Here is a 14,476-nt window from a genome sequence, read left to right as displayed (position 1 = left end):
CATATTGTAAATTGTCTTGAGTTTTTCCCATTTTTTTAAAGTTCTTTTTTATCATTGGTCATGTATATATTATTAATGTTGGTGGGGAGATTGCCTTGCGACCAATGCCTAAAAGCATTACAGAAATTAAACAGTGTTTGACTCATCCCTTAAAACTCATGTTCTTTTGTGTCTTTTTGTTTCACCTACTCTGTTTGTTTATTATCTCCTCAGACTTTGATTTATTTATTTAAATTTTGGGAAAGGCATAGGGTTGAGCTATTGGGGGAGGGCAAGAGGAAAGGAGACTAGAGCAAGGGATAATTTGAAACCTGCTCCTGTTCATAGTGTTGATAGGAGGTTTTTGATAACTCTCCTCTGTCTGAAGAGTTGTTTTAAAATAAGGAGTAGTCATTAGTGATTTGAGGATATACTTTTGCTGGTGAAGTGCAGACTGGAAGTCCTGTTTTTCATTTAGCTGCTATCAAATCCTTTTTCAGGAACAGAGAACTCCAGATAATTGAGGATTAGCGTATAGACATCAGCTCCATTGCATCCTTTTTCGTGAATGTTATTCATGTGCTGCATCTAGCAAAGTATGCTTGTAACACTGACCTGCTCATTTCTGTTTATCTACTAGAGTGAATGATTGGTTGCTGAAGATAAATGATGTGGATCTTACTAATAAGGATAAAAAGCAAGTTATAAAAGCTGTTCTAAATGGAGGAGGTGTTATTAACATGGTGGTTCGGAGAAGGAAGTCCTTAGGTGGGCGAGTGATAACACCTCTTCACATCAATGTTTCCGGACATAAAGGTAATGGCTATAAAGGATGTATGTAAATGGTGTTTGTTCAGCCAAAAACGGCTTGACATAAAGGTACATCTTCTGACTCTCCACCTAAATCCCACTTAAACTGTTATTTTGTCCTAGACAAGGATTTCCATTCATTGTTTTTAGCAAGCTAAGAATGTTGTTATTGCTGATAACTTTATTCTGTAAGCACAGGTTTTCTCTTTTTGTTACTGAGTGGGTTTTAAGTTGTTTGTTTGTTTGTTTGTTTGTTTGTTTGTAGTACATAGTTCTAGTTAGCTGTCGCTCTAGAGTGTTACTGAGTGTCTAAACAAGACTGTTAAACCCATCAGTCATCCCAGCTTTGTATGATAATGTAAAATTTGGCGATACCCAAAATCTCTGTTTCTCCCACTGGGTTCTTATTTCTTTAAAAAGGTTTTCAGAAATTGAAGTTCGGTTGATTTCATAGTTATATTTCTTTCTTGTGCAGTCAGGTCAGACAATACTGTTCCAGCAAGGTATTTGAATTGCAGGAATAAATTCATTTTGTGTGTGTGTGTATTTCAGATAGTGGGGTCAGTCTAGAAAATGGAGTATTTGTTGCTTCTGTTGTGCCTGGAAGCCCAGCTGCCAAAGAGGGTTCCCTTACAGTGGGAGATAGAATAATTGCTGTAAGTCTTAAGAATGCATTCTCCTTTTTAAATTTTGTATTTATTTTAAAGTGTTACATGCTACTCTTTCAGATCCCACTTTGCAGTTTAGTTTTTACTTTCAGTGTTACAGGCTTTTTGTATGTTCACTAAGTATTTATAATAAATTAATGTGTCTGTAGTCTGAGTGATTAATATAATGTACAGGTTATTTGATACACTTAATTCCTATGAGAATTTTTGACAGAGACACTGACTTACTCTTCACACTTGGCTTATATATAATGATGCTCGTGATTTTTATACTGAATATGAAAGGTCAGTTCCAAAAGACATCCCTTGGTTGGAAGAAAGGTTTCTTGTCTTTTAAATCATGGTATCACACGTGTCATCCTTCTGGGGGGAAGTTTTTCCCTGTGTGCTTTTGCAGCCTTAAACCACCTGTCTGATTTTTGAGTTCCTGTGAAACAGAAGGTGGTTTCTGTTGATGTACAAATGCAGAGAGGCTAATGTAGTGAAACAAGTGTTGTTACACTGTATCTCTAGGAGGAATAGCAAAATTGTACTTAGGAGGTGTAGGTTTTTTAGTGGAGAAGGGAAAAAGAGAGGACAAGGTCAACCAGAGTGCAATCATGTATACATAAAAAACTACTGTTTTCCCTGTTTCAGAGATGCTACTTAAAATGCTCCACACCTGCTACCTTTGATTTACAGATATCTGTTGTGGTTTTTTTTGTGTGTAGATCAATGGCATTGCACTAGATAATAAGTCACTTACAGAATGTGAAGCTTTGCTACGAAACTGTAGGGATTCCCTTACCCTGTCACTGATGAAGGTGAGTAGGAGAAGCTAAATTAGCAGAATTTTCTTGAACTTACACAGAATTAGTTTAGCTGTTCCAGGAAGAATATATGAAAAAAATCAATATATCATAATGGGAAAGTCTCTGCTAAAAATAAGACCATCTGGATGCATTTTACTCGTGATACACTCACTCAACAGTTATTTCCAAAGGAAGGCTATTGTGGCATTTGGTAGGAAATAACATGTATTTATTGCTCTTACTTCTTTCCCATTTGTTTGCTAGTCACATGAAATGACTCCTAGCACAATTGCTTCTTTCTTCTTGGCTTTTGCTTCAGAGCTGTAGCAGTTTTGTACATGAAAGATAAACTGCCTCCTGAATACAGAAAGGTTTGCTTTCAGTCAGGAGGGAGTTGTGCAGAAAACTGGGCTCTGGCTATCATGAGGATTAAGTACAAGGCTTTCTTTTTCAGGCTTATTACTAGAAAAATATTGTTCTGTTTTGCTTATTGAGTTTAGAATCCCATTATGTTGGGCCTGTCGCATGAGCTTTGTGAGTGATAGTTGCAGCTCCAGAGAGCTTGAGGTTTTAAGAAAGTAAAAAGATGAGATGTTTGAGGGGAAATGGGCAATGAAAGCTGACTTATTAGCATCACTTAACAGAGGTAGAAGAAGACTGCAGGTCCCTTCACTCTCAGTTCAGTGCTTCTGCCACAATGGGGAGTTGTTGATCTGGAATTTTTCTGAAATCTTAAAAAATTTCTACCTTCATTTTATCTGATATTTTGTGCTTTGAATCAGTAAGATGTTGTTAAACCTTTCCCAGTTGTATCTATACATGTCTTGGTGTATATTCAGGTGTAGGTAAATCAAGAAGGCTAGAAATGTAAATCAAGGAGACTAGAATACACTTTGTACAAAACAGAAATCAGCCATAATAATAAGGTGATTGCGTGTGTTTTATGTTTTAGGTTTTTCCTCAGAGTTCATCTTGGAGTGGTCAAAATATATTTGAAAATCTGAAGGATTCAGAAAAAATATCAAACTGTAGGGTTCATGCATCAGAGATACAAGCCCAAAATAAAAGAAATCTGAAACTCAACAGCTCAACCCAGACGGACATTTTCAATCCAGACATCATGGATGGCAAGAAGGACCAGAGTGATCAGGGCAGCGGTTCATTTTGTGATCACAAACCTTTCCCTAATAGCACATTACGAGTAGACTCTCATAGGAACACAGTGCACAGTTGCCACAGTAATTCAGAACACAGTCTCAGCTCCTTCAGTCCAGAGACATATGGGGACCAAGGCTATGGAGCTGTTGACTTGGACAACAGGAGGCTGCCTTATGAAGCTGCAGGAGCTGACTGTATGATGGTTGAGACCTCATTTGACAAAGGACATGGAACTAAGCATAGTGGTGGTACCTGGCCAAAAGTCATGGTTAATATCTCAGCAACAGAAACAGAAAAGTTCTCTGTGTACAAAAAGCCAAAACAAAGGAAATCTATCTTTGACCCTGATACTTTCAAAAGACCACCAACTCCTCCCAAAATGGAGTACCTTTCCCCTAATCAGGTGACAGGCCATTCACCTCAGCCGTCAAAAACTGAAGCGGCTTCAACTCCTCCAACTCCTCCTAAGAGAAGTGACTCTATCAAATTTAAACATAAACAGCAGGCAAGCTCTGCATCAGAATCTACTGTAACTACTGGATCGCCACCCACCAGCCCAGCCACTGCCCAAGCTCTAGTTTCCTTGGCACTTAAGCAGGACTCTGCTACTCTCAAGGGGCGCAGCAGGAATGCTGGGCATTATTATCGGGAGGAGGGAATTGACTGCACTCATCTCTCTTCAAGGAAATCCTGTGAAGATGACATTGGCTTTCAAAGAGTTGAAGAGCCAGAGATTAAAAGACCAAGGCCAAAATCAGCTCCTGCTCTGAGGCATAAAATGACCCCTATGCCTATTCCTAATCCTGCTCTTCAGGTAGAAGCTTGGTATATTGAAGCACAAAACTAGAAAGTTTACAGTGTATGTTCTGTGCGGTTTTGGGTGCCCAGTTATTTATCATAACAGGAGAAACACAGCCAGTTCTCAAAACCCTGGTCCCCTGAGAAGCTACCCCAGACTCAGTTGGAACTTTGCAGTATCACAAAATACAAAACCCATTAATGGAATTGCAATATTTAGCAGGCAGTGGTGGCTGACAAACAGAATGGTGGAGTTATTCTTAGCAGTCACATCGTGGGTTTTAATGCTGCTTGTTGGAAGATCTGGGCTCGCTTTTGTATGCTTTTGGCAACCTGAAAAAAAAATTTAAATAAAACCAGGAAGAGGCAGCTTTAGAAAAGCTGAAAATAAGGCCTAAATTTTACAGAGGTCAGATTGGTTGCCCAGTTTACTGTACAAATTAATGGAAAAAGGTATACCATTCACAGTGTTGTGTTTTATAAGTTACTCCATGTGTCTAAATAATTTCCTAAATTGATAGGGTGTTAGACACATTATACTGTAAAGATGGACTGTTTATGAGAATATGGTTTAATAATACAGTTCAAAATGAGAGTATAATTTGTTAGAATAAACAATCCTGTTGTGGAGATTGTGGGTCATGTCTTACCAAAGTAGGTGTAAGAAAAATTTTATGCTGCCTAGGAAGAACCACCTATGTAGATGACTGTGTTATATGAAGTGGCATAATCAGTCATGTGTTTTCAGGTCTACTGCCTCAGATTTTCTCAGGCAGCAGGTGCAGAATTTATTTTTTTTTCCAACTTAAAATATGAAGTTTCAGAAGTGTTATTTTTGCTTGTATATAATCACATCATAATGACTTAGAATATCATATTCTTTGTCTGTACTTGTTTATACCTGGATGATCCCACCCTCCTCATGGAATTTTAGAAGCAATACAGACAGCAGAGCTGAATTGGAAGTGGTGCAATTTTTGGAGCTATTATTCTGCAAAAATACTGGTATAAGAATAGCTGGCAATTTCGTTTGTCTTTTTTTGGCTGCTTCCATTGTATTACTTTTTCATTCCCTAACATTGTTTGGGAAAAATAGTTTTGGAGAGTTTTAAGCATTTTTTTTATAGAAGTGTCCAGCAAATTTTGCATTATTATTGTGGTTTAACCCCAGCCAGTAACTAAGCACCACATAACCTCTTGTTCACTCCCCCTCAGTGGGACAGGGGAGGCGATTCAGAAGGGTGAAAGTGAGAAAACTAGTGGGTTGAGTTAAAAACAGTTTAATGATGAAAATAATAGATTGTAATGAAAAGGAAAATAACAGAGAGAAGTAAAACCCAAGAAAAACAAGCAATGCACATGAAAACAATTGCTCACCACCAGCTGATGGATGCCCAGCCGGTCCGGTCCAAGTAGCAGCCTCCCAGCCAACTCCCCCTAGTTTTGTTGCTGAGCCTGACGCCGTACGGTGTGGGATAGCCCTGGGGTCAGTCGGGGTCGGCTGTCCCGGCTGTGTCCCCTCCCGACTCCTTGTGCCCCCCCAGCCACTCGCTGCTGGGGTGGGGTGAGGAGCAGGAAGGGCCCTGACTCTGTGTAAGTGCTGCTGGGTGGTAAGGAAAACATCACAGTGTTATCAGCACTGTTTCCAGCACAAATCCAAAACACAGCCCCATACTAGCTACTAGGAAGAAAATTAACTTTACTCCAGCCAAAACCAGTGCAGAAAACGACAGAAAATCCCAAGGTGTTAATTTTGGATCTGAAATCAGCAGATTTATTCTCTACAGGTCTGAAGAGCAGTATGGCTAAGAGAAAGGTCACAGTTTTTCAACAAGAACTGCACTGCAAGGGTGAAGGAAGGCATAATCTACTGCCATCTTTTGGCACGTATATAACAACAAAACAAGATCAAGCCATTGAACACATGTGAATACAGGGTGTTTGCTTTATGTAGAATAGGAAGTTGATCCATTGTCACTGATAGTCCTATGCTTCATTATAGCACATTGCTGTGAGCATGTACACTGTCCTGGTTATAATTGTAGTAATATTTATGTAGTGAGTGAAGTTTCCAACTGCGACAAGGACATGTGTAGATGGGGACTTACATGTAAGAAATTTGTTAGCTGGAACAGAGAGGGTCTTTCTATCCCTCAATATTTAAGAGACCAGAAAGTATGGGCAAGCACTTACTATGGATCGTTCTACATATTGCTCAAGTGATATTGCAGATATCATATAGATTTTGGTTTGAGGTGAAGAAGAAAATGGTATAATAGAATTATAAAGTCATAGTTTTTGTTTTTTAAGGTTACTTGGGGTATTAATTTACTTAGGTCTCTAGAGTTAAATTAGGACTAGGTTCTGTGAATATTTTTTTTTCCTCCCTTTAATGTCTCCCCCATGCTTCCAGAAAATAGGCAGAGCTTTGTAACTCTAAAGTTGTTGACTGAAGAGCAGAAGTGATACTGTGCTTCAAAATGTGGACACCATTCACTCTGAAAATTTCTCTCTGGTGGAATCATCTTTGTGCATTACAACTACATCAGGTTGTGTGACAGTAGTGTCCAGTCTGCATGTATTCATTCCTGAAGTAGTGTTTGTAATGTCAAAATATGTATTGTTAGACACATACTACATGTGCAGTGTGAATTTGTAGCCATATTGGGTGTTATCAATTTCCTTAGTTGTGTATATACACAGTTAAGTTTGTGTACTTTGATAAGTTGATAAATTGAAGAGAGCTTTTATCCCTGAGTAGTAGGTGGTACAGTTGCATCCATGGTAGTGATAAAGTATTAGTTCTAAGAAGCTACCTCTGCATTTTAGAGTCTTTGTGCTCTCAGTAACAATTCAATTAATTAAAATACTGCTATCATAAAAACTGTAAGTACTTTTTCAATAATTATTTTTCACTTTTTACATACTTCAATCTCATGGTTTGTGTTGGACATTTCAAATGTGTAAACTGTGTGCTGAGGTTACAGTTCTCTAACATCACTGTCAATATTTGAGCAATTCTCATGTTTCTTAACTCACCAGCATCTACTTGCTATGTACAGAACAGAAGTAATTGTTTCAAAACCTGAATTGCTGTGGTGAAGAGAGGTTGCTCCACACGTACCTGAAAATACAGGCTTAGAGGAAAACACTTTCTGGCTTGTCAGCTGGGTCTTCTTTAGGAAACACTTGCAGTAGTGGCTGAAATAATGGTTGAAATGTCCTGTGAAATCGGTATTTTAACAAAGGAATGTTAACTAAATGATGGTTGTTTTATTGTGAAGGGAAGAAGAGGTACAAGTGAAGAGCATAATTGAAATATAAAGGTGTAACAAGTGCTGTGATTTTGAGCATATCCTGGAGCACGTACTAGAAGGTGTCAAGTGGCTTACTGTCTACAAAGATTGGCTATTTTTTTTTTTTTTTCTTCTGAATCCCCAACTTCCTGTAATCAAATTTCTGTTGTTTTGTAGGTGCAGAAGTATACTCCAGCTAGTGAGGAGCATCTATCTCCGGAGCTACAAGAATGGGCACCATATTCACCAAAACGGTCTGCTAGGCACAGTGATGGCTTTGTGACTGCTGCCTTATACGCTGGTGGCATGTCAGCAGGTGAGTGACTGAAGTTGCAGTTACTTTCTAGGAATGCTTCAAGGAGTCTGTCCGTATTGGGGAATATTGTGGATTGGTCATGATTAACACAGAACAAACATCACTCAGGAAGCATGTTTCTGTGGTCTGTTGTAATCTGAACATGGTCTGCTCAGCTTCGTGCTGTAAAGAAGTTAAACCCGTTTAAGAACTGTTAAGCAAACTGAGCAGCTTCTGATTGAAGGATTTGTGTTTCATCAGTTTCTGTGCAGAAGAGTTTTGAATACATTCGTGGTGAACAAGGTCTAGCTTACGTGTTAGGGAGACAAGTAAGATTTCCAATATTTCTGAAAGCAGACTGTAAATGGAGGCATCCCAAGCTTTAGCTGCCTATCTTCTGAAATACTTCCAAGGAAAAAAATCTGATGTTGAGCAAGTGCAACATATTAAGTTCTACCTATGGGAAATCAAATACTTGGAGTATCGCAAGTTGAGTGACCAAACTGGTTGTGATCTTAATCTAAATTAAAGATTAAATTTCAGTGTGTTTGAGATACTAAGCTGCTGAGGAGAGAACTCGGAAGCAGCTCACACAGAAATCAGTATAATCGGGTAGAACAGCAAACAGCACGTTGTCTCAGCTGATCGGCAGTTGATGGTATTGAAGTTCATGTTAGCATGTTTTAAATAGGCACTGACGAAATGGGGTGCTTCAGGAGTGAGTTACGATATAGTATGCTAGTTACCTTGAACTAGTTGAGAAGCATTTGGTAAACTTGTTGCCAGATGGATTGTTCAATCTTCAGTGTAGCTACCTGCAGCAGTTGCCTATGGAACTTGATCTTCAAATCAAAACAGTATTGATTTTTATGATTTTACCCTCAATTCTTTGGAAAGCTCCAAACTCTCACACATTCTAGAAGTTATGGAAGACTTTCTTCTTAGTGGAAACCAAGAAGGAGGTAATGAGTTACATATCTGGAACAATGGACAGCTTTAAACCCTGTTGTCCCAATTGATTTTCAGGATGTAGAGACATGCTCAAGAGAAGCTCAGATCAAAGACGCTTTTGCTCTTCTTTGGTTGGTTGTGTTTTTTTTTTTTTTTTCCCCTCTTTTCTCTCTCTTTCTCTCTCCTTTAATGATAGTAGAAAAACTATTAAAATGTATTGTTTCTCACTAAAAGCTTTATCTTATGATGCCTTTGCATAATAACCCAATCAAGTCAAGCCTACATTAGACAATACAATTGTATGTCTCAATGTGAACAAGTTTTTGCTATTGTAATCTGTTCTACAAACTCATTTAAGAGGAATTTGGTAAGGTAGACACTAGTTGAGCGCTGAAGGATGAATGAACTGAAAAGAGCGGTTTGAGTAATAGCTTTAAATTATAGTATTTCAATATTTATTTATTAAAGTCATAGGACACACTAGAAGTGCGAGTCTTTGATGCAACAGAAGAGGAACAAGAATCATTTTATCTGCAGTCAGTTCAAGTACCAAATAAGAACTTGCATTCCTGTATCTGACAGGATGCTATTCAGAGAGAAATGCAGAATCTGTGTTGCTGTATAAAGAAGTTTGATACTTGAAAACAGAGAAAATCTTTTGGTTACCAGTGCATATTAAAATAATATAATCTGAATTGCTTCATTTCTGGTAATATAATCCACTTTATTACTAACTCATTACAGAATTATAAACCAGATGTAAAAAATGCATGTCCTACTTAAAAGGTGTCACATGGTGCTTAATAATGTGTTTGCCTGTATGCTAATAATTTTTATTTATAGATACATGTTCATACATGCAAATGTTATAATACATAATTACATAAATATTTAAATATATTAAAAACCTGTAGTTCATAGGCAAATAATGTTGGTAAGAATGTGTTTTTATCATCTTAAGCAGGTACAGTACCAAGAAGCTTAGCACCATGCCCTGCAGTAACTGCTGTCATGAGGAATCCAATCTATACTGCCTGGAGCCATAGAGTTCACACCAGCAATTGCCCATCAGTTGCCAGCCAAATATGCCATCAGCATCTGCATCCCAGGTGTTTTGAAATTTATATCTCCTTAAATTTTGGTTTTCATTATGGTGAAATTGCTTCTGATAGTTATTTTCTACAGTGCAGAGTGAAACATGCTACTGTTGCATGTTATTTTCACCCAGGGTTCTCAAAACCTTTATTGCAAAGAAGTGATGTAACAATTGCTTTCATGTCTTTTATTAGCTGATGGATTAGGTTTCCCTCTGCTCGACTGGCTGATATTGACAAAGAAACTTATTTTTTTAATGAACTAATTTCTAATGTGTTGGGGAGTTTTTGTCCTTGCCAAAACAAATAAACCCTTCCCCTTATAGCACTATAGGCTATTTTTCCTCTTGACTTGTCTGAATTGAGAAAATGATGAGACAACTGAGAACTGTGAAGGAGAGGAATATTCGTTTTATTTAGTAACTCTCGGATAACCAAAATTTTTTGTTGGCCAACTTGGTATTTGCTGAGGTGCTTTACCCATTTCTAACTGTTGCCCTATTCTCCTTTTCTTTTGATGTAGTTCCCAGCATCAAGGTCGGTTGAGTTTAGACCTAAGTCATAAACACTCCAATGACTACTCTGAAAATTCACGTACAAGAGCATCTCATGGCTCAAATTCATTACCATCCAGTGCAAGACTTGGTAACTAGCTTTTCTGATTTATTTCCTGTGGGACTGCTATATACTGGAGACTAAGAATAAATGGAAAATTCCTGAAGTACACACGTTACGGGATTGTCGTAACTAGCAAAGCCTGAAGGTTTCCTGTGTTCCTTTGCATCATTTTTTTGTGGTTTTATGACAAAAGGTGTTTCCTGAAAGTAGCTGTGTTTAATTCATCTTTTACAGTCTCTTGAAAACGCTCTGTGTGTGTGTGTGTGCATGTGTGAGTGATTCTCCTTTCTGTGCTTGTTACTGTTTGAAAGTAGCCTTATAAAGATGGGAGGCTCAGCCAAAGTATATCTGAGGTTCAGTGAGGTGGAGAGTCGAGAAGAGGATAGAGCCCCCAGACCAAAAGGTCAAGGATGCCTAATGGCCTAATGTAAATTTTATTATTGGAAGATAAGTTACACTTTTATGTTTACTTGATTCTTTATGCCTATCCTAGTAATACCAAGGCAAATGCATGCTTTGTAGCTATGACATATTAACTTTTTAGAATTTATTAAATTTTAAATTACATAGTAACTTTTTTTGTGCATGTTTGTGTTCCTGTATTCCATCAATGACTGGCAGTTGCATCTGAATAGAGCATGGCAGCTTTGTAACCATGGAGAAAAATGGCATAACAGTTTGCAACCAGTGTCAAAAAGTTATGCGTTCATCCAAGCAGAATGTGATCAGAATATTTTAAATGCCTTTTGGAAAGTCCCATGGATTCTTAGGAAAGAAGCATGTTAGATTCTTGCTTGGACTTCAAGTTGGATTTCATTTGATGGAAAAAATACTCAAAATATTTTTCATACAAGAATGAACACTGCCTATATATTGTTATAGCTGCATTGTGCTCTGTTTATACTGAATGTGTGATCAAGTCAATTTACTGTAAATATGATGAATACAAGGGTAATCATCAGGGCTTGGGCATAAATTTGGAGGCTGTTTGAATGCTCATTGGAGAAGTAGAATGTCAGTGTACTTTTTTGTTCAATGTAGTTGCTTTTACTTCTGTCAGTGTAATGTTTTCTTGTTGTACAAATAGGTTCTTCAAGTAACTTGCAGTACAGAACAGAACGAATTAAGATCCCTTTAACACCAAGATATCCGAGGTCCATGATGGGCTCTGACAGAGGTGAATTATTTCATAAGTAATTTTAGTTGTACTATTTTCAGTATTACCAATCCAAAGCCTTTGCAGTTCTTAAATCGGGTTTCAACTAAATCTAAAGATGACAGTTGTATTAAAGTTACAAAATATACATTTTGCTACAAAAAGGTAAAAAAAAAAAAAAATAATTGACAGTTGATATTTCTGTTAGTTGACTCAAGGATGTGGCACACTAAGAAAAAAGTTTACAAAAGAAGTAAGGTTAACCATTGCTGTATGTTTTACAGTTGTAGTTTTCTGCTGGAATGATGTCTTAAAAGTTATATTTTGAAATGCAGTGAAAATATTTTAGGACTTCACTCAGAATTGCTTGGTGGAGGATATTTGAAGACATGATACAAATACCATTTGGAGTGCTGGAAAGCTGTAGAATTCAGTTTGATGACAGTAAACAGCAACTGTTCGCTGCCATCACTGCTCAAATACTCTGTAGCCTTAATGGATTGTATGCTGTGGTTTTCCTAACAGGGCAAATACAATTCTTATAAAGGCTTTCATTTGTGATGAGTAATTTGAGATTTATTTTCTGTAGCTTTTTCCAGAGGAAACAAACTGAATGTTTCTGTCAGGGCACTTGTTCAGTACATTGCTCAAGGAGGGTACAACCAGGGAAGACACACTAAGAAAGTCATGTCAAGCTTGTTTGAAATTGCAGCACTTTCCTGACTGTGTGTATAATTCATGCTGGAGTTTTGTTGGTGTTTCATAATGTATCTTCTACCCAAAGGAAAGGGCTGTACATAGATACTCTATTTGAAAATAAACCTACGTTATTAAATTTTTCTTTTACTTCTCCTTTCCTGGTTTTTATTATTTTTCTTTTACTTTGCATTGCTAAGTTTTTTCAGACATGCATATGGTGTAGCTTGTCTGTAACCTCCTCTCATTGTTGAGAATGGCAGTCGTTGTATGCATGCTTACAGAGGACAGATTTGACATATAGTCGTTAAGGGCAGTAAGTTTGCACTGTCTGAAGTTACCTGGTCTCGTTAGAGTGCTTGTGAACAGTCAGTCTTCTTTCTCATGTCAAATGTGTATGGTGTCTTTCACTATGTCTGTGTAGATCTCCAAACTATGACAGATGAAGGATACTAAAACACAACTGTTGATTTTCCATAGGCTCCTTGTCACACTCTGAATGTAGCAGTCCCAGCTTGATAACTCCTCCACAGTCACCTCTTAACTTGGAAACATCATCCTTTTCTAGCAGCCAGTCTCAGAACTCCCTTTCTACATTACCTAGGATTTCCATTAGCCCAGTATCTGTTGGAGAACGTAGAAAAGATAGGTAAGGTCCCCATGTTATTTGCTTTTAATACAAATGTGTACGAGGAAATTTTGTATGTTTGTTTATTGGGCTGAAGGAATGTGAAAATTTAAGTGACAAATATGTGCGTGCAGAGTTGCTTCTCCAGGTCCTGTTAATTGATGTTTTTATTTATTTGCAAAGTATGTAAGAGATCTTTATGTGGATTTTTTCTTCGAAACTGAAGAGTAGATTCTTGAGTTTAGAAAATGAAGGAATTCCATAAGGGTTTTATTTCTTCCATGTTAGGTTAATGGCCACACCAAATAGGAGCAGTCTAAATTGGACTACACCTCTTCAGCAGAACTATGTCAGGTGCTTGCTTATGATAGGCTTGTTCGGTAAACTGGAAAACTAAAAAAATTAAGACCTAGTAACATCTGATCGCTAAGTATCAAGTGCCTTAGCGTTGTAGAATATGTGCTCTAACCACTGTGCTTTAATTCAGTTTAGCCAGATAACATGAAAAATTGAGGGCATAACTGTGCAAGAATGTATCCCGATGTACAGATGCAGTTTTACTACTGTGACCGATCTCTTTGGCTGTACCTGGACCGCTGCTAGCAATAGCATTAAGTGTACGTGTAGCTGCTTGCAGAATTTGAACCTGATAAGATAGATTTCTTAAAAACATGAGCTTTGTGCTTTAATGACTTTTTATATCTCATGATGAATGTTTTCAAGATATGTCGATTATGGTATCAGTCTCAGACATGTGATTTCATTTTATCATGATCTGGCTCGACTGAATATATGAAGAAGTTTACATGAATTCAAAGCATTGAACAGTAAGACACAAATCTGAATCAGGCTTTTATTTACAGTAAGGCAGCTGAATGCCATTCTGGCAGTGTAAAGGAACTATGATGTGTTGGAATAGATTACATTTATGTGGACTTCAAGACCCTTTTGTATTGCTTGAGTTATGTAAAAGGACTGACCATAAAAAATGTGAATAATAAAGTGATAAGGATATTATGTATTCTAAGTTTGCTAGTAATAATGAAAAGTTACTCATAAAATGCCATATGAAACTTTTGTCTCGTTTAAAGAATCGGTAACTACGTTATTGTAGTAACTCTAGAACGTATATTGTGTCCAAAGGACGGTGTTATTTTGAAAGGAAATGTAAAGAGTTTTTGTGACTTTTTGTTCTTTCTTACTTTGTCTGACTTCTGTACTCCCTGTGCTCAATTCATGTTCTCATTTAAATGTTCTTCTAATTGTCACTTGCAAATTCAAAGTCAGAATTTCTTTTCTCTTTCACATGACTAATGATGTGTAATGTTCAGCTGAAAAAGCTAGGTTTTTCACACCCCTGTGACTTTGTATCTCTCAACACAGGATACAAGTGTTCTGATCTCTGGGGAATAACAATTTCTGTTAATGTTGATCAAATGATTGAAGTACAGTCAGATTCCAGCCCCTTATCTCTTGCTGTGCCTATGTGTAAACTGTAGTCTGAACTGATTTTTTGAAAAGAATATACCTCTAAGTTT

The 14,476-nt window shown here is 37.4% G+C and overlaps 1 protein-coding gene across 4 annotated transcripts in view; it reads left to right on the top strand.

Moving 5' to 3' along the window:
• DLG5 (discs large MAGUK scaffold protein 5) overlaps positions 1-14,476 on the top strand; it is a 113,006-nt gene that overhangs the window by 82,413 nt on the left and 16,117 nt on the right. For 2 of the 4 annotated variants that reach the window (XM_042789455.1, XM_042789447.1), the window contains exons 13-21: positions 620-795; positions 1,342-1,445; positions 2,168-2,260; positions 3,201-4,220; positions 7,678-7,816; positions 9,711-9,855; positions 10,364-10,485; positions 11,546-11,635; positions 12,791-12,959. In XM_042789455.1, coding sequence (XP_042645389.1) covers positions 620-795; positions 1,342-1,445; positions 2,168-2,260; positions 3,201-4,220; positions 7,678-7,816; positions 9,711-9,855; positions 10,364-10,485; positions 11,546-11,635; positions 12,791-12,959 — 2,058 coding nt within the window. Of the gene's footprint in view, positions 1-619; positions 796-1,341; positions 1,446-2,167; positions 2,261-3,200; positions 4,221-7,677; positions 7,817-9,707; positions 9,856-10,363; positions 10,486-11,545; positions 11,636-12,790; positions 12,960-14,476 lie in introns of all 4 variants that reach the window. The other 2 variants (XM_042789453.1, XM_042789445.1) reach the window with 1 other exon arrangement.

This window comes from Tyto alba, unplaced genomic scaffold (genome assembly GCF_018691265.1).
Source record: "Tyto alba isolate M040663 unplaced genomic scaffold, T.alba_DEE_v4.0 Super-Scaffold_1, whole genome shotgun sequence".
Taxonomy (NCBI): Eukaryota; Metazoa; Chordata; class Aves; order Strigiformes; family Tytonidae; genus Tyto; species Tyto alba.
This window is presented reverse-complemented; position numbering and strand designations above follow the sequence as displayed.